The sequence below is a fragment of the Pseudopipra pipra genome, chromosome 13 (genome assembly GCF_036250125.1).
Source record: "Pseudopipra pipra isolate bDixPip1 chromosome 13, bDixPip1.hap1, whole genome shotgun sequence".
Lineage (NCBI taxonomy): Eukaryota > Metazoa > Chordata > Aves > Passeriformes > Pipridae > Pseudopipra > Pseudopipra pipra.
Window position 1 is genome coordinate 10,700,170 of NC_087561.1, and position 24,739 is coordinate 10,724,908.

Genomic DNA, 24,739 nt, shown 5'->3' on the forward strand with positions numbered 1-24,739 from the left:
ATTGGGTCCCTCAGAAGTCCTGAATTTAGATTTGAAGTCATTCCAAATCTGCTTTTAGAAGGTACACCCATTGTCTGTCATCTATATTTTGGTCCAAGAAAATGGGGCACCACTCTTCCCATTATTAAAGTCTTACACCTCAACAGATACAGTAAATGCATCAAACCTTGAAAAGTCAATGAATAATGTAGGCTGTTTTGGTAGCAAGGGTGATGCAACAAGCCATCAATAAATATTTTAAAGGTTCTAGTTAACGGCATACAAATAAGGTTAATTACATTTTTAAGAGAAGCCAGCAGCATGAATAAAACATGCATTGGCTTTGGTTAAGTAGCAGTGTCCTAGATAATTAGTGAAAAAATAAAGATTCAATTGTAAAAAACACAAGAGTTTCATTTCAAAAGGTTATTTTTCAACAGACCTGGGTTCTTATCTCGACAATAATAAAAACAATCAGAAAACTAATAAATAAACTCTGCAGGACAAATAAATACTGTAGTATAAATTGGTTGTTCAAATTATATTCCAGGTAATATTGATGCTACAAGGAGGGCACTTGTTTAATTTCTAGAGTTGCCCTGGTTTTGCATTATGCTTCAGCACAAATGAAAAGCAAATTCCTTTACTATCTTAAAAAAAAAAGGTATTTAGAAAAATTTTGGTAGCCTCAATTCTAAATCAAAGAGGAGGCAAGAGCCTTTCTAATATTAATTTAAAAAAAAAATTTAAAAAAATCACAGAACAGATGAGGTTGGAAGGCACCTCTGGAGATCAGCTAGATCAAAACCCTGCTCAAAGCAGGGTCAATTACAGCAGCTTGCTCAGGACTGCATCCAGGCAGGTTCTCAGTGTCTCCAACGATAGAGATGTTGTAGTGTTTGATCTTTTTTTGGTAAAGAATTTTTTTATGTTTAAATGAAATGTCCTGAATTTCAATTTGTGCCATTGTCCTATTCACTGGACATCACAGAGAAGAGTCTGCCTCCACCTTTTTTATGTCCTGCATCAGGAGTTCATACACATGGTTAAGATCCCCTGGACCTCTTCTTCCCTCCCCAGCTCTCTCACCTCTGGAATAAACAGGTGCCATTAAACCGAATTTAAAAAAACAGCACACTCCAGCTAAGAGTTTCATCTGGTAAGTCTTCCTTGACTCGTCTACAGAAGTGTAGATACAGACACAATTCAAATTAAAGTGCAGTGGGACCACCTCTACCAGGTCCAAAGCATCAAACAGGTCAGGAAGTCACCCTTGGTTTGTGTCTTGTAATTTCACTAAGCCTTGGCAAAGGTATCAGCCACAAGTTCGTTAAGCTCAAAGAATTGATATCTTGTCTGTTTTAAGTGGAAATTTTGCTACTGACTTTAACAGGCCAGGATCTCCCAGCAAGTGATCTAATTGTGGGATGGGCAGTCTTTGCTTTTGTTGTGTACTGAGGAAACTGAACTGATCCCTACGATTTAGCCAAGGAAGGTTCCAAGTGCTGCTGCACTTGCATTGGTGTCACATCACAATGTCATGTCAGCAAATCACTGGGTTGGTCACCGTGTCCATACCTGGCAAGATGTACTGTGCCACTGAGGGCTTCATGCTGTGGTGAGCACAGAGAAAGGATGAAGAGATGGGATGCATCTTGCACATGCTCTCGGCTCTCTAGTCAGCCATTTACAAAGCTCTCTACTTTTCCACAGACAACACATATGACACGTGAAATCTCTTAGCAATGGAATTACAGCCTGAGAAGAGCTCTACTTACCATTGCAGCTGCAGCTGTCTGGTTCACCTGGTGTTGAGCTGCCTTGATTTTGGCTTGCAGGTGTGCAGGGGGATGAAAGTACTTGCATTTCTCCCTAGAGCATCGACCTTTGATGTAATCCATGCAAACTGTAACAGTATTTTCATTTGTGTCTATCATTGCAATATCTATAGGGTGAGCATAGCGGCAATCATTCTCACCACGTGTGCAATTTCCACGCTGAAACTCTCGACAAACCTTAAAAGAAAGTCACATTGTTGAGCAGAACATCAAGTTACTCTTCATTCAGTATTTTCAACACAGAATATCAGTTCAGTTGGCCACATTAAAGCACATGTGTATTCTAAATCCATGCTCATCTGGGGTAGCACATATATCAACAGTCACAGGAGCAACTGGTACTACTCACAACTGCTTCAGGGGATGAAAAAAACCACAACGTTAATAAGGGCAATTACCAAATGTAAGTGAAATACATAATTTGTGCAGAATGGAAAGTGACCCCATAAAGACAATGTCATTTTGACAAAACTTGGGGAGCTCAGGATTCCTGCTCTGCCTCTAAAGCTTAAATGTTAATAACTCTGCCATTTATGTCTCACCTACATTATGTATTTGTTATGGAGTACACTCCTGGGTAGGACATTTAATTCTAAATGTTACATGCTGCTGTTATTTGCAACAAGTGCTTTTTCTTAAATATGAGGTGCCTCTTTCACATAAATAGTCTACTGCCCTTCACAATAAAACCCCAACCCTGGCATTACGTGACAGCACATTTGATTACACAGCAATGTGTTTGAAGGTGTTGCCAAAATTACTAGTTTTATTAAGATCTTGCAGCTCCTCGTAAGTTATGACCACTGAAGCATCAGAGGCAGAGGAAAAGGTTTCACAAAATGGATCTGCAAGGTTTCCTTGTCTGAGGAGCTGAGAGAAGTTGTTGAGTACTACAGCTAGTGGTGCAGATCACATACCATGGCACTATCAGACTGAGTGTGGGGAAAGGTGAGACGTCAGCAAGACAAGATAAAGCACATAATACAAAACAATGTGTTTTGAAATTACACCCTTCTCCACTACCTTCCTGTGTTATAATTTACACCTGCAGGGGCCTCTGAATTCAGGTCCTTAGCCCTTATCTCCTGCAGAGCCTCTGCTTAGGGTTTCAAAGAAGTTGTAACTCCTCTAACACTAAGTCCCAGCATGCCCAGCCAACTGTGGGGGGAGAGATGTCTTTCCAATGCCCCACACACACCACTCCCATCTTAAAGCTTTCTGTAAAAGCTCAATAAGCCCGTCTCTAGACAAGGGAAGTGACTGTTACTTCCAAAACATCTCCTACTCAATTCAGCATAAGAGCAGATCACCTACTTGCATTTCTTTTTTTGAAGTGTGGCAAAAAACAATCCCAACCCTGCTCTAACACCCAGTGAAATCAGAAGAGTAAATTCTCCCAAATTTCCAAGGATTTGGGATCAGGCCCCACAACAGTCTGCTCTATCAGACAGCAACAGCCCTGTGTTAGGAAAGCTGCAAATTAAACTGCACTGTGCTGCATCAGGTCATTCTAGCAGAGAGCAACAGCTGGGACCACATGTCCTGTTCAGCCCTGTCAGCAGTATTGTATCAGATGTCCAAATACCTCCAGTTTATCCGTACGCATCAGTTTCTGCCCGGCAGAGCCTCCTGGTACTGTAACAGTGGGATTTCCGGAAACCAGGACAGGAGTATTTGGTAAAAGCTCTGCAGGAACCAAGCCCATCCCAGGAGAAACATGACTCAGGTAGGGACTAAAAGCCATCGTGGGGCTTGTTGCAAGCGATGGAGTCACAGGAAATGTTGTCTGTGTATGGAAAGAGGAAAACAAAAGTATTAGTTAAAAAGATCTGTCTTGGATTACCCATCAAAGCCTTGCATCACTTCAATCCTTTTAGACAATTTGATTAGCCACATCAAAATGCTGTGCTCTCCAATCTATTCATTTATTGCCATTTATTTGCGATCCATTGGCTTCTCCTGACTCACAGATTTGTGACTCATCCTGAATACAAGGCATGTTTATTTGTCAGATCAAAGCATATTGATGATCTTTATAGTTTAATGACACAATTAAGGATTTCATGCCAGCAATTAGGGCAGGCCCAAATTAAACAGACTTCTCATTCCCAAATAAATGTCTCAGCTTCTGTATGTCTACATTGCAATGCTGCAGGGAGACTCCAAGGCCAAACTGCAGCTTCAGGACCTGGAAGCAGGTAACCCCATCAGCTGCATGGCTGAATTCACCATCAGCCTGCACCGAGCTCCATATCAGCATGGCTAGTGTGGCTCAGCTAGACAAAGGGGATCATTTAGAGTCAGGGAGGTATCTCTGCTGTGATAAGCCTGGTGGTCCAGCATCCTGCACATCTGGGGTTGGCTTCAGACTGCCAACAGCCCCCAGGCAAAAGCCATTTTGCAGGAGTATCCCACACACTCCACAAGAATGGCAGTAAGGAGACACCGAACTCATCAATGTCACAACATGCCAGACCTTATGGCTTTGGCAAAAGCAAGGTGAGTCTTAGGCTTGGAGGTGCCACGGACAGAGTGCACCAGGTGAGATGGCTGAGGTGGACCAGTATAAGGTCCAGGACCCCACCTATTCTGCAAGGGCAATGAAGAGACAGAACAACAGGCCATAAAGATCTTGACTACTTTAGATCCCTGCACTGTGTTAGTCAGACCCTCGGACCACAGCAGAGCTTCAGCAAGAAGCTGGCTGGCCAGAGCCCACTTCCCTGGCCTGAACTGCTCCAGCAGTGCTGGTCTGGGAAAGGAGCTGCTGTGCTGCCAGGCAGGCCAGATCACACAAGGCTCCTAAGCAGATGCTCCAAGTCTGTGAGTAGCCCCTACAGCCAGGGAGTTTGTGAGACTTTAAAGCACAAGATCCAAGGTGCATTTGGGAACTAAACCAATTATAGCTGATGAAAAATTCCCCTTGCTCCCACTTTGGAAGACTAGAGCCTGCATGGCAGCACTCCTGCTCCTCTAGCAGGGGCTTAAGCAGCTCCCAGTGGAAGCAGCCTGAGACTTGCACCTATTTTTATTTTCCCTCCTGTCACCTGCTCCACTGTGAACTCTGGGTTCCAGTTAAAGCTGCTCACATTTGTAGGTGTACATGATACCATCCTTGGGAGCTACAGCCTCTACTTGGCAATAAATAGATGTGTGCTTACTCAATGGCCTGGGGCAATTTTTTGGCCACACACATCATTCCCTCCTGGCTTTTAATTTGGTACTTCTAGTCCTGTGGGCTTCTAAAGGAAACCAGACGTGGACAGTGTGTTCCTCAACAGCGTCTTCATCCTGATACTTTCATACTTTGCTTGTTGTGATGTGGAAGAAGTGAGTCCACAGTAACACCAGCTAAACTATGCTAACACAGCTTTAGCTAAACAATGCCCCTTTCTAAGTTCAGTGACAGCAAGCAGCTCCTAGGCTGGTGGCAAAGGGAATGACAGTGTGCTGCCAGAATACGTCCCATTTTCTTCTCCTCAGTAAGGAGACACAGCCTCCTGCATCAGTGGTGCCAGATGCTTTAACATCTTTAGCAGAACTAAATAATTCTCTCTCTGGGAGGGATTTACAATTTTCCCTTCTTTTGAGCCCAAGTCAAGCACTGCTTCAGCTGTTGGAAGACTTTAGCCATTAAATCCATAGACACTCCAATCCACAGCCCTTTATTAAATAATTTTCTTCTCTCTTTCAATTCTCTATGGCTCCCAGACATTTTTCACCTTTTCCTGCTATAAAAGCTCTTTAGGATTTTCAACTGCTGTGACTCCCCGAACACTTTAGTGAGAAGGCAGCATCCATTAGACTGTTTTCTTTTGTGTGAGCACCAGTAATTACAGTGGTATCTGCTGAACTTCTGTCACTATTCACACTGTAAATGCTATTTTAAGGAGCTTCTCCAGCTTGGCCAGTCTGCACACGGTTATGTTGGGGCCTGACACGTTGTCAGCACTTGTTTTATGTACCCATAGTAGCCCAAACCTAGCAGTATATGTGCCTTGCACAAATGTGTGGGCAAATCTACCCATGCTTCTCAGCACCTAATACAGCAGGAGTATCCTGACTGCACAGGTGTGGCACAAACATTGCTCCAAAGTTTCAGGAGATCCTTTGCAGCAGCCTTCTCCTGCCTGGGCTCAAACACAACCAGCAGCCAGCCCAAGGACCTACCTGGTTTCTGAGACAAAGGGGAGATGTTCTTCCCACTGCTGAAGCAGAGGGTGACACGGCATTTGTGCAGACTGGGAAGGCTGGGGGCTCGCAATGCCTCGCACTGAGTGAATTCACCAGAAACTGGTGAGAAGGGCTGAGAAACATTCATTAAGAGATAATACAGCAGCCTCTCCACCAAAGCCACAACAAACTGGGAAGCAGGTCCTGCTCCCCAAAACAGTCCCCATCTCCAAGGCCATTCCTCAAAAGCAGCCCCTCTCCTCACTGGAGCAATCAGCAAGGGCCAATGGATCTGAACTGAACTCAAGCTGAAGCAAGCAGAGAAAAGAGGTCCACGAGGAACATCAGGGAGGAACAACAAGCTACTTGAGATCCTGGAGACCTGCAGAGGGGTGTGTGAAGGAGCAGCATGTGTTTGTATTGCTGCCGCTGTTTGTTCACCCATTTCCGTGCCCTGACATCTGCTGCCGCATTCCCAAGGTTTCACAACCGCTCCTTCTGCCCGCCTGCACCATGTGCCTGCTTCACTGATTGGAAGTGACAGTTCTGCTCCACACCCTGCCCGCGGGCAGGGGACTCACACTCGGCAGCCAAGCGGGTGTGCAGCCAGAGAACAAGCAGACCTCACTCAACACATTAAACCTAGAAGCACTGGGGTTTTAAGTCTGGAGAGTGCTAAGCACCCTGAAAACTGCTCCTTTGTGAGCTGGCACCAGGGAGCTCTGTATTTATTGTGGCTGATGAGGGGAAAAGATGGGCTGTGCTCATTGCCAGACCCGGCTGCCTGTCTTGGATTGGGAAATCCAGTCTGGCTCATGCATCAGTACCAGTAATAAGGATGCTGCCAGCCAATTCTCTCCTCTACGTCTGTGCAGGTCTCCCATGTCCTGAGGGAATTCGAGCAAATTTCTTCCTTGCAGCCAGAACCCAACTGTAGTTTTTACTCCAAACAGCACTGCTCTCCTCAACATGTCTTGTGTCCACCTCTTGTGATTCCTGTGCTGGTTTTGCCTGGGATACAGTTAATTTTCTCCATGGTAGCTGGTATGGGTCTGTTTTGGATTTGTGCTGGAATCAGTCTTGATAATTCTGGGGTGTTTTTGTTACTGCACTTACAAAGAATCAAAGGGTTTTCTGCCTCTCACCCCACCCACCAGCGAGTTGACTGCAACAAGGAGCTGGGAAGAGACAGAGCTGGGACAGCTGACCCCAACTGACCCATGATGTTCAGCTTACAGCATAATGTTCAGCTTATAAAGCCGGGGAAGAAGGAAGTAGGGACATTTGGAATAATGGCATTTGTCTTCCCAGGTCATCGTTATGCATGATGGAGCTCTGCTCTCCTGGGGAAGGCTGAACACCTGCCTGCCCTTGGGAAGTGGTGAATGAATTCCCTGGTTTGCTTTGCTTCTGTGTGCAGCTTTTGCTTTACCTATTAAACTGTCTTTATCTCAACCTATGAATTTTCTCATTTTTACCCTTCCCATTCTTTCCCACATCCCACCAGGGGCTAAAACACACCTGTACACATCCAGGAGATCTGACAGAGTAATACTATAACTGTACACTAAAAAAACAAACTCTCAACTTAATTGCTGGTGTGCTCTAGGGCAAAACAGAAGGATTGAAAGAATCACCATTTACACCTGCTGCCCTGCTTAAACCTTTTGCAAATTCAGGAAATACAGGGACAGGCTTCCCTGCAAATTAACTTTTATTAACTGTAGGACACAGATGCTACCAGTAACTCCTGAGCAGGGGGAACAGGTTACAGTGCAGCAGCAGAGAGTTCAGGTTGGTAGCAGCTCACAAGACTGGTTTACTGAGTATGAAAATACTTGTAAGAATATTAATAATAAAAAGAAAGATGAAATGGATGTTGTCAGAATACATCTCAGGGGGCTTTGACAGCTCTGAGCTCCGATCCCAAGCATGGAAGCCATTGAGTCGAAAGTGTGAGCAGAGAGAAGGCATCATCCCAGAGAGGGGTATTTGTCACCATCAGTGATGACAGAACCTGGAACAGCTGACTTTGTTAACAAACTAGAAGTTGCATTCAATTTGCCTAGCAGAAATTGTGCTAAAGCTAGACAAGAAACACAGAGTGGGTGTGAAGAGGAAGGCAGAGGAGCGGCTGGTGTTTTGTCAAACACAAGCCCCGTCTCAGCCAGGAAGTGTTGATTCTGAGCTACCTCAGACCCTAAAAAGGGAAAGCCTGAAAATGAGACCCACTGTAAATACGGAGGTGTTGATGGTCTGAAGGAGGGGAGACAGGTCACTGCTAAGCAGCTATGCATGGAAAGCACACAAAAAACAATGGCAGCTTACAGTCTGGTGATAAAAATGAAGATAAAGAAGCTTGTACTGACTAGACTGAAGACCCTGATATTGAAAACATAATTGATGCTGTAAGTAAAAACCTGTGTTCCCCTCCAATGTAACTGCACGGGGCTGGCTGCAAAAACACCCTTCCATGTGAAGGCTGAGCATGCTGGAATGAATCCGACCAGCCAAAGATCCAGCTACCTACCACCACAGATGCTCGTTTCCCCAATCAGACTGCAAAGACACACTCAGCTCAAAGGATCTCTCATTTGTGGGCTGCTCTAGTGTAAAAGACAGGTGTTAACGCCCCACAGCACTGTCTCTTGGCAGATACCAGCTCCTGGGTGGGCCAGGGTACATGTGTTTATTCATTCCTAGTGTGCCTTTGACTAGAGGCTGAGATACAGATCAGGTTTTTGCTGCATAGAACAAATGCCTGCGCAAAGCACCTGTTGAAATCAGCTCCAGCACTTGTTCCAAGCATCACTGGCCAAGCAGGTTGCTCACCCTCTGCTTTAACCCCTCCATCAGCACCAAGGAGTGGCAGCAGGATCCCACTGCCTCAGGAGGGGATCAAGAGCTGGATTAAAGTCTGAGTTGTCTTCAGAGGCATAGGTGACCCAGAGCCGTGAGGACAGTCCTGGCTACAAAGACCTTGACAGGAAGAAAAGATGAAGAGCTTGAAAACAAAGAGAGAGGAAACAGCTTCCCCAGGCAGCAGCAGAGGCAGCTGCAGGGCAGGTGTGTCCACACTGCTGTGCTCCACCAACAGCATGTTCAGGCACTAATGCGGCAGCACCTGGCAAACCACTGCCCTGCTCCACCATGTCAATTAGGACCCTGTGCTGAAGCACCTCCGTGGCCACCTCCAGAAGTCTGTATCACACTGCTGCAAAGGGATAAAGCAGAATGGAGTTGGGACTAGGCCCAGGGTGCAGCATTTTTTGAGTGATCTTGGATTGGTGAGATAGGGCACAGAGTGACCATATCTGAGACACCAGACACAGAAGGCCAAAATGGCTCTTCCCATCAATGCCAGAGCCCAGCTCTATCCACCTTCAATATGACTTTTAAACAGTCTAGCAGAAACAGAGGCAAAACCAGCCTAGAGGGCTTCCAGCACATATCAACCAAAGCCAGCAGTCAAAGTGAATTTGGAATTTTAAAAGTCAAAAGTTTTAGGAGAATCTTCCTACTTGGCACCTATATGATCTCTCCAAGGTCTCTCCCAGACAGATACACCACGCTGAGCAAATACTCTGCTCTGTGTTCTTGCCTGACTCATTTTAAAGTGCTGTATGAAGCAGTCTGTTCAAAAATGCATCACGGGCACCCAACACACACGTGATTCTCAGCTCTGCACGAACGGTGAGCAGCGACATCAGGGAGCAACCAGAAACTTCAGAGAAATTAGACCATGCCAGCAACCACTAATTCACACCTCGTAGGTTCGTGCAGCAGGCAGCCCACCTGGGATATGGCTCTCCTCTGAGAGCACCTTCATCAAACAGCCACCACCAGGGGCCTGGCTCTTGGCTCAGCAGAAAGATCGGCTCTTCCTGGACAGCAGCAGCGGTGCAAGATCTGGCAGTGAATGTTTAGATGCAAGATCATAGACACACACATTGAAGACAATTTCAGGAAGACTGGTGAAAAGCTGCTCTGTCAAGTGCTGGTTTGTTTTGTTTTGGGTTTGATGGGGGTTTTTGTGTATTTGGTCTTTTTTTTTTTTTTAACGTGGTAGCTTTTCTGTTGAAAACGCACTTTAAAACGTCTAAAGCATTCAGCTATTGTTTGGAGCTATTAAGCACGCTGTTCCAAATCCCATCCCTGGCAAGCATCCCAATTAAGCAGGCATCTCGTTGATCAGCTTTCTGATCACATGGGATTTGTTCTGCTGCTGCATCTGATACAATACTTTCTGCTTTGAAGAATTTCATGTGCAGCCAGAAGGAGACCCCACCCTTCTCATTTAGAGAGAAAAAAAATTCTCAAAGCCAGATTCCACTGACAGCATCTTTAGGAAATCAAAGGCAGTCGAAAGAGCAATCTCTTGTTTGTCCTGAAATTGGTGTGGAGCAAGTTGGGCAGCAGGAATGAGACCACGAGCTCGTTTACTCTGAGCAAAGTGTGGGAAAGCAGGAAGGGAGCAGTCATTGCAGAGCAAATTTCTATTTTTCTTCTTTGCCCATGTCTCCCTCATGGCACAATTTAGAAACCAGGGACTTTTCTCATCAGATAAGGTTACCTCTGAAATGAGAGCACTAACCAGAGAAACCGACACATTCAGTCTCAGAGGTAATTTAAAAGGCAGGAGTGAAATTCAGGAGTGTACTGGACCTGCTAGATTGCAAAGTGGGAAGGTGGGAACTTTGCAAAGAGGAAATCCCAAAGATGTTTCAAACAGCCAGCCAAAGACTGTCCACTATGAATTCCCTACAGAGGAAAACCCCAAACAGGAAAGGTTTGCTTTTGGTACAGGACTTGGAAACCAGTGCTACTATTTTGTGGGAATTCAGGATTTCCTTCTGATGTGCACATACTTTTAAACACCAAAAAAAAGAGGTGCAAAGACTACAGCAGATTAGAGCCTAAGGCACAGCACAACTAAAGACTTTTTCTGTGGCCTGTTTTCTCTTCTGCCTCACTTTTCCATCTTCAAAATGGAAAGAACAAACAGCATTTTCCTAGCTTACATGACAGGGCCAAGATAAAGCTGCTAACAGACACACGGGATGGTCAGGGTGATGGTGAAGGTGGAAAAGCCCCCAAAAGACAGGAGGAATATGCTACACTGAGGAAATGCCCTGGTCTGGTGGCAAAGCACCATCATGAAGGGACACTGGCCAGCTGTCCCTGCTGAAACACACCTCCATCACAAGCACTTAAACATCACAACAGCCTCCAACAAGGAAGAACCCTTCACCAGTCTCTGGTGAGAATAAAGCAGAGACACCTGAGCTTTTCAAAGCTGGAGTGACATACTCAGAGTTCCACTTGGGCAGAGAAGCCAGGCACTGTAGGTGGGACACCAGGCTGGTTCACAGTGCACACCTTCAGGCTAGAAGAGCTTGTCGGAGGGATCCAGCCAGTCCTCTCATGTGGCATAGCACCCAACAGTGGCACATCCAGTGCACATTGCCCCAGGAAAAATATTCAGCCCCAACTTTAAACTGAGAACTCCTAATTAATTCTCAGTGCAGTTTATTCATGTCAGCACCCAAGAGCTGCTTCAAGACCTCTGACATTTCTTAAAATATACATTGTGACAGCCTAAAACTCAGCTGACAAATGTCACCTCCTCCCAGATACACCAACCAGCAATCCTCTCCCTGCTGTGACAGGGTTCTCCAGCCTGAAAACCTGTTTTAACTGACAGGCAAAACCAGGGACAGGCAGTGAAGGCTTCTCTGAACTACCTGCTCTGCAAACACCTGTCTCCCACAGGCTTCCCTTCCTACCTGAAGAGAAGCAAATCTTTCCTGCTCTCAGTATAAAACAGCATTACTGTGAAAAGCAAGTGACAGGGCTGTGACATTAGCTAGGCTGTGACAAACTCTCTGCTGGGACAACTGCAGTGAATTGGGTCTCACTCCCAGAAATAAAACGTATTAAGGTCTGGGTAGGATTCATCTTCCCCAGTTTTAGTCCACCAGTACAACACATCTAGCCCAAGCGACTCAGCCCCATTCTCCCAGCGTAAAACAACTATCCAAAATAGGATCCACTGGAATTGAGCCACTAAGAACTTCTGGGATGTACACAAATTAACTGGTCAAATATGCACCTGGTGGTAAGATCCTCCCACTTGATCACCTGATCACAGTTATCAGAGAGAGACAGCTTGCAAGGAGATGCAGAGGTAGCATCAGACACCCCTCTGGAGGATTCTGCCCAACCCTGTGCGGCACAGACAACTGCCTGAGCTCAAGCACGGGGCTGGGGCCTCCTGAGCAAACAGAGAGAACTGTGGAGCAGCGTGAACCCGATGGATCCACTGCTGGAACTTACAATTGGCTGTAGCTGCGCGCCCGGGAGCATGAACTGCATCTGCTGAGCAAACATGGCTGCGGCCGTCTTCTGCTGGATCAGGTTGTTGCGTCCATTTATTTCAAGTTGTGTTTTTAAGTGTGGGGGAGGGTGGAGATATTTGCAGTTCTCTCGGGTACACCGGCCCTAGAAAACATAATGAAACAGCATTTCAGTGAATGTAACACTCAGGGCAGCTGGAGAAATTTAATTAAGGATTGTTTGGGTTACTGGAACAACACAATCATCGAGGCAGAGGCAGTTTGGTAGCTTCTGTGCCTCTTTTGTGATTCTTCTATAACGGGTGAAGAGAAGAGCAACATGACTTCTCCTGCAGTAACACTAAGCGAATACTATCAAGCTAAACCCAAAAGTCAGGCTTCCTGATGTTAAAATGATTGTTGTAAGAAAAAATTCGAAACAACTCAATGCAAACACCAATATTTTCAGAAGCTAGTGGCAACAGTTCCAGAAACAACAACAAAAATTCCCTGTTTCCTTGCGTGGGTTGTTTTTCCCCTCCCTCCCAACACCAGACAACTTAATTGGCCCTGACAACCAGACAGTAAGAAAAAAAAAAACTGTCTCCACCACTTCCCCAGCTGCGCTGGGTAAAACATTAAGAGGATAGCTCTGTAAAGCAGCACCTCTGATTCACAACATGCAGGTACCCCAAGATGCTGAGAACTGGCAGTCACAGGAGGAAGAACTGAAACAATTTTCCCCCTTCATGCTTTCATTTGTCAAAAGCCACGGTATGTTGCATCACTGACTCCTTACCCCTGCAATAAACATAAGCACTGGAGGTGCCAGTGGCTCCTAAAAAGCAAGGCACCACTAATGTGATCACTGCAAATCAATGGAGATCGTCACTTAAAAAACATCTATAAACTCTGCTTTAACAGAGTTTGCAAGTAGACACAAGAAGATAAATATCAATAGCTTGCTGCGTAAGAAAGCTAGTAACACATTTTGCCATTAAAATTAAATAATTCTTGAAAAGTAAGGGTTTGCCCCCCCCTTCTTTGTGTATTCCCTCCTCAAGAAACAGAGGCATATAGAACACATGAAACACTTAATGTCACTTTATCATTAAGTTATTTATAAAACTTTTACCCAAAACTGGTGAATTTTTTTGAGGAACAAATTCTTTGGAGCTATTCAGAACATATTAAAATAACACCAGATCTGGAGGCCACAAAGCTGTTCCATGACAGATAACTAATGGTTCCTGCAGCCAGCAAAGGCACAGGACCATCCATTACCCAGCCTGTCCCAGGTACTCTCCTCAAGCGCTGGACATGGAGTTCTCAGTAATTAAGTTTGCTTTCCAAAATGGCACATCAGGTGAGCCCATGTACCTCCTCCTGTTAGCAGGAGCAGAGCTGTACAGGAACAGGCAGCAGAGCTGTAACCCCATAACCAGGTCCACGGGGGTACAACTTTTACACACCACTGCACCCAGAGCTCAGGCAGGTGGGAACCTCCTCAGATGGGCCCCTCCTGCATCCAGGATGCTCCTCTGGGGATTCTTAAGACTTGTACAAACATACAGGTGGAATCACTGCAAGTACCACTGCACAAAGCCAACACCATGACCCACTGCAGGGGCTGGTTTTGAACCCCCAGCCGGGCTCTTGGCATGCTGGGGAAGCAGCAGGTCACTGTAGAGGAGCATGAGACTTGCAAGCTCTCCTCTGTGTGCTTTCCTCTGCCCCCTTTCCTGGTGGGGATAAGAGCTTCCCTTGGGAGAGGGCTGCAGAGCTTGACTGCAGCAAGAAAGGGGCTGTTTGACATGTATCATGGGAACAGGCTCCTCTCTTATCTGTTCCAAGGAGATCATAGTTAAAAGGCAAATAATTAAATGGAAGAAGTGGTGGGCTAAACTCACTGGGACAGGGAAAAAAACCACTTCCAAACTTTAGCAGCCTGCCTTTACAGAATTAAACTCTCTGCCTCGCTCCTAAAAGAGCCCAGTGGCTCCCAAAAACCCACCTCAAAAAGAAAGGGGCTTTCTAATGCTATTGTTTTGGCTTCTCCTCAATCCAACAGCCCCAGCAGTGAGTTAATTGCTCACAGGCCCTGTGGATGTGAATCTTCATCAAAAGACACTTTCTCACATCTGTGTGAAGTGAGGGTAAATGGCACCACACAGCTGGCTGGTGCTCAGGTGACCCTGCACCCAGGGAAATAACCACATCAGTCTGGGAGGAGGAGGCATCAGCATTAGGCAGGTCGGGTTCATGCTCCTCATGGCATCTTTCCAGCTGCATGGGACCAGGTCTCTCCACAGCCCTTTCCATCACCTGGGACCCAACAAGAGCCCAGGGTTCAGCCACAGAGCATATCTGCAGCATCCCACCTCCACAGCTTCTACGGGGCCGCTGCTGACCAGGAGCAGACCCCACAGAGCTGTGGGCTGTCGAAGGCCAGGCAGCTGCTCTATTCTAAGCTCCAGCCTCCAAGGGCTTACACATCAGCCTTAGAAATTCTTCCTGGCTGTAACTTGGCACAAGTGCTTTGGGTTGGGAAAACACTAATTTCTACCAAATTTGGAAGAAATCTGTGTAGATTCTACACTGCAGGGATGGAGAAGATGAAAAAAGAACTACCATTTTTTGTAAACAATGCTTACACAGTCGTCTTCAACTTGAAAAGGACTGCTATTTCAAGAAAATTGTGAATATCATTGATATCAGCAACCCCAGCTTACTGTGAAGCTTTGTTCTACTTTTTTTCCTCAAAGCAGTTTGTTTAATTCCAAGAGGGTGTTCTACAAACAGAACATTTTTACTACCAACAAAAAACCACAATACAGCACGAGGCCTTGGTCCTCCAGACAGAGCCTGTGAGTCAAAACCAGTGCCCACACAGAGCTAACGGTTTCAAGGACACGTATTTGTAAGAGACAGAGCTGTGCAGATGCTGCTGCAGAGCGAAGGCTGTGAAGTGCAGCACGGCTGTCAGTCAGGCCTTTGAGGCTCAAGAAAGACTAAATGAATCACTGCTGCACTCAGATTCAAACCCACACCTTCGGCCCAGCTCCTCCTAGTCATCATTTTGATCCTGAGCATCACCAACCACTGTGTTTCAGCAGGGTGGGTTGGAAGCCACAGCTGAGTCGAGTTGCCCTCTCCAACACCACAGTAGGTTCTTAATCTCTCAGACAATGAATTTTTGGAACTGATTATGCGACTGCAAAATGTTCCCAGTTTAGACATCCATGTATGAAACAACTTTCGATATGTGTCACTCTATAGTCATGGGCACCACTAGTACTCCCTGAACTCCAACAGTGGTAGGGGTGAGCCCTTCTTCTACACTTCCATCACAATGCCCACCATTCTTGGTACTTCCCAGCAACGCACACAGTCTTCTAGACCAATTTCAGCTCTATGAAAGCCGCCAGAAGGACAAAAGAACTGCCATTTTTCACTCCTCAGTACCAGCTGCAACACAGCAGGGAAAGCAACAGGGAACTGGTAGCAAATCTGCTGCGTGGATACTGGGCTGGGGACAAATAAGGACAACTCCATTTTATACCTCTGTGGCCTAGGAATACAACAGGAGTGAGGCCCCCAAGTTTCAGATGAGCATATTTATGTACAAGCAGGAACTAGTTCTGCAGGAACTAGCTATGGCTCCGGCACATCAAATGCTTATCACATGGCACAGGACAGACTCTGCATGGAGACCAGCTGAGGCACTGTCCAAGCTGAATGTTGCACCAAAAAGCACCATCTTAGCACATGGCTGCATGTGTCAGGAGAGGACGCAGTGCTCAGATCTGTGTTGGTGAGCAGCATGCTGAGCCTACTGGGACCGGTGCAGCCATTCTCCTGTAACTGGAAGTTTGCTGCTGTTAATTTAGCACGAGTATTGACTGCAGGGAAGGCGCACTCCCACCCTGTCCCGGGTGGCACATGAGCCTGCAGCCAGGGAATCACTACCCAGTAACAGACTCTGCTGCTGGCCTTGGTAACACGCTAAATATAGCTGTATTTTCTGGCTCCTTGCAAAATGGAAGGAGTCTGAAGGACCATATTCATCAGCTTCTTTGCCAAATACAGCCAGGAGGGAAAAGCATATGGACTGCACTTCCCAAGGCTTGAAAAATGGATATTAAATATAAATCATTAAAGGATTTTATAAGAGTATCTTCTCCCCATTTCTTCCCACACACTCCCCCACCCTTACAGTAGGCTGCTGGCATGTGATTGACTCTGTGTTGCCAACTTAAGTCATGCTGTGATGGCGTATACTGTAAGTGGCTGGCATCTGACACCAGCTAACATGACAGCAGCATGTGCTGCAACAAAGCCAGATGTTTTGAGTGCAGCACTAATGGCAGCACACTGAAATCCGGTAAAAAACCCTGCATTACACCTGGCTATCTGCTGGGCTGAACCTTGTCATCTGCATCCTAGCTCGGAGGGATGCAAATAAGAGCATGCTGGGTACTGCACCAGGCTGGACGAACCTACTCTAAGCATGCTGCACAAATTGTCTCCTCACTGGTTGCTGAAGTTGACCTGCGCTGCAGAAGCAAGGCTTCCACCATGAACCCAACACTTGCACCAGTAATGCAGTTTGCTATGGTCTCTTTAATCCCAGACCCAGTGAGGGGCTCCAGACACGTTTCTGGTTTTAATGACTGCACTGTATGTCCTGTCAATCACCAACAGTTCTCATGTGAAAATCTTCAAGCTAACATGGCTTTTCACACACTACAGGCTGCAGTAGGCTTGTGCCCTGACTGTGCTGCCTTTTCCACAGACACTGATGACATGTACAATGACTGACAGCAAAAAGAATGAAAAGAGACCAGGCAGGAAAGGATTTCTATGTTTTGCACAAAAGCAGGCACCAAAACACAGCTTGTCTACATAACTATTCTCTGCATGAAACAGCAGATTTCCACCTCCCCAAGAGGAACTCAGTGGGGAAGCACATTCAGAGATGTGCTGGCCCTGCTTACTCAGTGCCTGTCGCTCCAATGCTGAGGCATGAAACGCTCTCTGCTTTCCATCCCACTCACCACATGCACACAGAGGCCTTCTCCTAGCTATGGATCCTTGCTCCTGCCACAGCCTTGCATGGCTTTTACATATGAAATACAACTTCCACCATCATGGTGTCTGCCCCACATCTGGAAGGCAGGTGGAGGACAGGCTGCAGAACTGCCCATAAAGCAAGAATTGTCCTGCAACAGTGGGAGGCAGAAAGGGCAGAGCTCAGGGCTGCATAGCTGTGTCCCTGAGCAATTGGAATGCTGGCTGGATTGAGTGGCTCATCCTGCCATCTCCAGTGCACCGCATGGCTCATCCAGCCACCTCCAATGCTGCAGCAACTCCTCTTTCCACACAGGTAGAGAGCTGCGTTGCAGGAAGGGAGACAGCTCTCCATCTCACTGCTGGATCAAACGCCTTCTGCTCTGCAAACAACATCAAATAGCATGGAAATAGCATGTTTTCAACTGGAAAACAAAGGAGGCTGGAGTCAACAAGTCAGCCTGATCATTAGCGAGCGTTACATCTCAAATAGGTGTTCATGCAGCCCAGCTGCCACTCACTGCAGTTCAAAGCCCAGCCCTGAACATGCCTTATCTGCCAGCTCTTTCTACAGGCTAATCAAATCTCAAAAGCTCAAATCTCAAAAATCTGCCAACTGAGTCAGTGAGAACTGCAGCCTTGCAACCTGCCTTGAACATTGATTGACCCTGGCACAACACACCAGGCAACTTCTGCTTAACAGCAAAGCTTTTCTCCTTGCAGTGTAGGAGCAGCTCACTTTTACAGAAAGGTTTTAAAGTGTAATTACATACAAAGCACTCCTTGAATGTGTTCTCATGGAAGGCTGTTAGCCCACCTATAAGCATCTAAGAAGCAGGTCTATAAGGATGTAATGAAGTGATACATCACCCCATGGCCCACACAGATCACCTATTTTATTTGTACGTGGTACTTGTGAATTTCCCACACACAGGACAGAGCAGTGCTGTGCAAGTACACAGATTTTTTCACATCCTGCAACTGACACTGCTGGTTTTACATCCCTGCGCATTTTCTTTCCTTCTAACAATGCAACATTTTTTGATTCACTCTCAACAAGCCTTTTCCAGAACTAACCCCGACCCAGCTATGCTGCATCCTGTATCAGGCAGCTGATTCACTCAAATGCCATATTTGGTACTGCTTTTATTGAACTCGCTCTCCTTTTTATGGACTACTTTTTCAACCTGTCAAGACTATCTGCAACTCCACATCTGGTTCTCTAAAGTGTCTGTAGTTTCTCCCAGCTCAGAGCACCCTACCAATTTAACAAGCACACTATCTCTGTTCCATCATTCAAAACAGAACAAAACAAAACTCAACAGTTCTGCTAAGCACATCCTTCCAGACTGCCACTGAACTCAGTTTTCCAAGCTGTTGTGGGTAGTCACATAAAAGTTTATCCTATGCTTGGTTCCCTGTCTTGTTTGGAAGCTGATTTGTGCCACATCAAAGACTCCCAAATCTGAAAGAACCCATCTCAAAGGCTTTTCAGTTCTACTGCTTTTTCTGCACCTCTCAGGACAACTCTTAGGATTCTCCATACTCTGCACCCCTCCTGTGCCAGCACCCCCGCTTGCCATTGAGCTCACAATTGTACACAACACTGGGTACAAAGCAACTGGTGAAGTTAGTTGTAACAGCAACAAAAAACATACAGCACAGCTGGTTGCTGACAATTTTCAAATGCAGGTGTAACACCCATTTACAGAGAGCCCAGAGACTGCTGTTACGGTGAGGATCCCGCTGTGAACATATCATAGCCGAAAAGAAAAAGCAAAATGTATCATCTAGGCCAGATGGCAATCAGCCTTGAAGGGAAGGGAAGTAATGTAGACTTCCTACCATAAAGGAGCTTCCATTTCAATGTATGTAGATAAAAACACTGGAGTTAAGGTTAATCTGGTAGCTTCCAGGTATGGATGATACAGACCCTGTGAGACATGTTCTAGCCACGAAAGAGTACAGTTCAGGAATACAGAATTTGCTGGAAATAGAATTCAAACGGCCCATAAAAAAGCAGAAGCAACAGTTCTGCAATGTCTCTAGGACAAGTCTGCCTAATTTTGAAACTCCCACCTCTGGGTCCAAAGAGCCACCTCCCTGAGCCTGTGCAGACAGATGAGAAGGAAACTGCTAAGAACACCCCAGGTGTTATTTTGGCCCAACTGAGCTCCCCTGCAGTTGCTCAAGAATTCCTTTTCAGATTTTATGCTGTTCTGAACGATGCTCTGAGCTGTAGCAGCAGCATGTCAGCTCTGACCCAGGGCTGCTCAGGTGAACAGGGACATGTCTTTTGTCAGGGTACAGAGGACAAGAGTCAGACCTGCCTTTCCACACAGCTTCAGTGGAAAAACCAGAATAGCTATCACAAGCTCCCAGGGCTACCAGCGTTCCCAGCACTCTCAAGGCAGCCCCAACTTGTCACTGAAACAGCAACTGAATTTCATGGCTTCAATAAATGTTAGGTCAAGCCCTTTCTGAGCAAGCCTAGACTTGATTTCAACTGAAATGAGTGAACCTTGATGTTTTGCATGATTCCAAATGAAAGCAGGTGACATTTGGCAGCAACGACAAGAGTTTTAGGTTTTTTGAACTGAGAGCTCAAAGTGAAGCTCAGTGGCACGTGCAAATGCAAGACAGTACACCAAGCAGACACGCTGTGTTCACCCCACTGAAGGGAGGCTGGTGCATTTTGCACAGTCCCAGTCTGCCCAGTTTTCCTCTCCCTGAAGCTGTGGAGCAGAGCCCTGGGAAGCCAGCCAGTAACTGTAGGTGTTTGGGGCTTAAAAAATAAAGTTATATTCCTCTGCAACTTTAAAAAAAATCATATCAGATAAACACAACCACTTCAGTCCAGGTAGGGCCTAGCTCCATGTCCAGTGAGCAGGAAAAATACAGAAGGAATGGGAAGCAGAGAGAACAATGCCTGGCTGTAGGACATTGGTGCGGCTCTTCAGCCTCCCTGTCTCACCCGTTTGACTGCTCTGCTGGGATATTTGTGCTTTCCAGGGAGATGGAAGGAAGGACAGGAGGTATAAAAACGTCAGCATCATTTCTGCAAATGTATTCAAGTGCAGAAGAAAAGCTGCCAACAGCCAGCTGAGGAGATCGCTGAACAAACACTGCTGAAGACCTGTAACACCTCCGTCTCTTTGTCATTCCGGCCTTTGTGAAAGCCAACCCCTACCACAGACACAAACTAGGCTGAAGGGGCAGTTTAGCAGCTGAACAATTTCTCCAGTGTACTGAAAAAGTACAGAGCACATCACAGTGCTTCTGTCGCACCAGGGTAAGAGACAGTCATCAGATGCAAACGCTGGGAACAAACAGATGCACAGCATGGCCAAACCCTACTGCACATGCCAGACCTTTCAAATAGTGCGTAGAAAACTGCAAAGCACTTGGACAGGGGGGTTTGCAAGATCAGATGTGCTCTGCTGGGATTCAAAAATGCTTATCTAGGACTCGCTTACAAAGTCTGCAGCCTCAAAATGCTTGTCAAGCTTGTTTTTGTTACACAGCTCAAACCAGAGCAGGAGAGAAAAACAAAGAGACAGCAGCGTTTCTATGTCCTCATCTCCCTTTTTGGTAGCACCTTAACCAGTGACAGCCACTCACAGCCACTGCCAATAACTTCAAACCACTGAACTCGGCAGGCAAATCCAGCTCCATACAGAAACAATGGCTCCTTAGCACAGAGATCAAGTATTAAAACAAGTACCATCACCCCAGCATTTTTAAATACATTTTAATTAGAAACGGGGAGGGGGGACATGCAACTACTGCATTCCAGTAGATTCTAAGCAGCCACAGGCACTTGCCTAAATTCCCAAATCTTTATTCACCTGGCAATTAGGGAAGCCAAGAGCTGCTGTGAGTGAAGTTTTACTTTTGCACATTGCTGAATACAGCAATGTTCCACTGAGTTTCCCCAGGACAGCACAAAGAGGTCGTGGCTGTCCTCCTGCTTTCATGCAGGATTTTCATTCCAAGCTGTTTATTATACTTGAAGGTTTTTACAAACTCGGAGCAGTTATTTTGTTGGGGAAAAGCCCTGTAGCTCCTTCATTATATTTTTACATCTTGACAACTCTTTCCAGCTCTGTTCTCCTGCCAAGCTCTCTTCATTGAGGCCAATGGCATGCTCTGTTATGCTCAATGAAAAAAAAAAAAGTGTATTGATTTTAATGTTTTTGGTTTGTGGAACATTTTTGTTTGCTCCAAGCAATGGACGGTGTTTACCAAGTCCAAGGAATATATATTAAAAGAGTATGGCACTGTCAAAGTATATTTTTTGGTCTGTAGAGCCACAGAGCAGAAAAACATGTTTATCTGAGAGATTACTACTTCCAATAACAGCAATCTCATGCCACAAAAGAGAGGAATAAAGACTTCATCAAGCTCTTTTCTTTTGTATCCACCTATACATTTTGATTAGGCTACGTTTTGTGAACCATATCAGTCTGTTACCACCACGAACTTGAAATGAGGTTAAAACAGAAGTATCATCAATTCAGAGTTCTGAACTGAGCATTTTCCAGGCATTATTCCACTACCCTCCCAGGTTCAAGAATGTTCAAGACACCATAAAATAGGCTTCTTTAATACAGTATCAAATATAGGCTCTCCGCAAGCAAAATAAGACTTTACAGACCTGCTGAAGCAACTGATCGATAACAATAACAAAAGGCATTTACTGTCCAGTAAAAAGAGCACATTGAGGAGCATGTTTAGCCCTGGGACCACTGCATGTGCTGAAAGTAGGACTTGAGCAGGTGACATCCTGCAATGTTAATATTCTTGTGGGTTTCAAGGTGGGACTATTTGTAAGTACAAAAATCAATTCTACCTGGAAGATAGAAACACTGGCATGTCATTGATTTCTCTTCTGTACTAAATTACAAAAAAAGTCCATGCCAGTCTCTGGGACAATATTGCACAAGTACTGTATTAAAAAAAACCACAAAACCCCACAGAAAACCAAACAAAATTAAACTTCTCAAATGTCTTTCACCTTCCGTCTCCCTCAATTCTGCTCCTCCAGATTGCTATTACATCAGGCCAGCTTTTGAAAATACCAAGTGCAGTTTCTCTTGTCCCTTAAAACCACTTTTTCATTGCAAATCCCGTAATCCAATTCTACAACTTTCACCAGCTGAATCTGTCAAGGTCACACGGAAAGTTGATGCTTCTGACCTTCCTCTACCTACAGTATCTGTTGAATATTACAATTGCAGCAGGCAAACCACACGTAGACAGAACCAAGCAAAGTACATTAAAGCCCAGGAGAATAAATGTTAAAGTACTGTGCTCATGAATACAAACATCGGACGCATGACCACCTCCAGCAGCCTTGCTCCTGGAGTTTACACAAGGGACAAGGCAAACAGGGAAGAGCACAGATTGATAACCGAGTGTCTGACCCAGACCCTCCCTCCTGTCATGTGGAGGGCAAAGTCATGCTCGGAAAACCTCATTCTCACTGGTTTGGAAAGCAAAATGAAACTGCAAACAAAAAAATATGAGGGCGGCTGGGTTTGGTTTGGGGGTTTTTTTTAGAACTTGGCAGAATACAACCATTTACCAACTGAGGATTAGCCCAATTTTTGTTTGTGTTGTTGCTTTGTTCAGAAAGCAACAGCTTAATGGGCACAAACAGGTTCCTGGTTTTCAAAAAACAACTAAAAAAAACTTTAAAAAAGAATCAATTCCATCTGGACACAACAATTTCCAGGGAGAATCTTCAGTCTGGAAAAAATAACTGTGCAGGATGTGCTTCAGCCTCAGCTACTGAGGGGCTGCCAGGGGGTAACGCAGCAGCACCCTGAGCAGGAAAGGATGTGGCTGGGCTCTGCTTGCCATGCTGGTGGCTCCTCCCGGGGCACACCATGGCACTGCCACCCCAGATTTCCACTCTTCAGGTGGAAATGCCAAGATATGTCAGAACAGGACACAACAGCCCCTCTGTGCATTAGCTTAAGCCAACAAAGGATGTGACTGCAGGGCAGCAGCAGATGCAGCAATACAAGAGGGTGATGCCCTCAGTTGCCACTGCAAGATTTGCTCCCAGACATCTGTCAGAGCCAGGGGTCTGATGTTCCAAAGCACAGGACACCTTTTTGCTCTTGGCTGAGATCTGCCCAACAGCAGAGAGTAAAGCCTCGCCCTGCCCCTCACCCGGATGGCCCACTGATGTCCCCAGCCAACTGCTCCATAGCTGTGCCCCTCTGGCTACATTCAGCTCACCAAAGACCAAGCTTTGTCCTCATGTTCCTGTTTCAGCCACAGGTGCCAGGTAAATCTGTGCACAGCAGACCATCTCCCCTCCACTCTGGCTTTGTGAAGAAACTATCAGGCTACCAGAAAAGGGCTGACTCCACATGCTCTCACTCCTCTCTGAGCAAGGACTCTAAATCTTTCTGGTCCATGCCAGGCCTCAGACTTCATGCCCACAGTATAATGAACTTGCTGCTGGTCAAAGGATTAAAGGTGCAGATACAAAAAGCACCTTCAAGAGAGCTCCTGCAGCCCGCTAAGCACAGCAGGCAAGGACCACACATCTCACGTGGCCACTGGCTTCCAAAGAAGGCATTCAGGCCAAGTGACATTGAATCATAGCCCTCCATCTAGGAGGCAGTAAGGCTTGAAGAGAAAGGAAGAAAGAAAAAGAAAGAAAAAAAACAAGCAAAAAGAAAGCCTGCCTTGCCCTAGGCAAATATTCCACCTCAGTCAGCTTTTGCAGATTGATCTATCTAGTGTGCTGTTTATTACAGCCAGTAACACATGTACATTTAAGTCACAGAGGGGATTTTTCATTTAAAAAAACCCCTTCAGAAGTGCTCCTTAAGCAGTGCCTGGCACTAGAAACCAGATATGTGACCAATATTTGCTACCATCTCAAGTGAAAGGGAGATTAAGGCAGTGTAAATGTTTGTTAGGAGTTGAGCCCATGGAGCAGCACAGGAAGCTGTGGTGGCAACAGGGTAGGCCTTTTTCCATGGAGGTAAACACGATGGGCTCACAGTGCCAAAGATAATACACTGCCATCTCTATGGGCAAAAGGAGAATTTGGCAATAACAGTTCTGGGCTAAAACTGCAATTAGTGAGACATATTTAACTGCAATTCACATGCACTAGTCACAAGCGCCACACAGGCAGTCAGCCTTAATGAACAGGATGCCAAGTTCTGTGCCAACATCTGAAAACCTGTTAATTTACGATGGATTTATTAAAACAACCTCAGCCAGAGAAAAACTTCTACCTGTTCTAATTACAACACTCCTCATACACTCCTGTTCCCACAGTCTGTTATCCAACCTCGTGAGAGTCTGTGCGTATTC

The 24,739-nt window shown here is 45.8% G+C and overlaps 1 protein-coding gene across 10 annotated transcripts in view; it reads right to left on the reverse strand.

Annotated features, from left to right (window-relative positions):
- MBNL3 (muscleblind like splicing regulator 3) overlaps nt 1–24,739 on the reverse strand; it is a 94,192-nt gene that overhangs the window by 20,109 nt on the left and 49,344 nt on the right. For all 10 annotated transcript variants that reach the window (XR_010434019.1, XR_010434018.1, XM_064669999.1 and 7 more), the window contains 3 exons: nt 12,327–12,491; nt 3,403–3,603; nt 1,758–1,994 (listed from right to left, as the gene is read on the reverse strand). Coding sequence is in view for 8 of the 10 variants with exons in the window: in XM_064669999.1 (XP_064526069.1) it covers nt 1,758–1,994; nt 3,403–3,603; nt 12,327–12,491 (603 nt within the window). In the remaining 2 variants the exon portion in view is untranslated. The remainder of the gene's footprint in view (nt 1–1,757; nt 1,995–3,402; nt 3,604–12,326; nt 12,492–24,739) is intronic.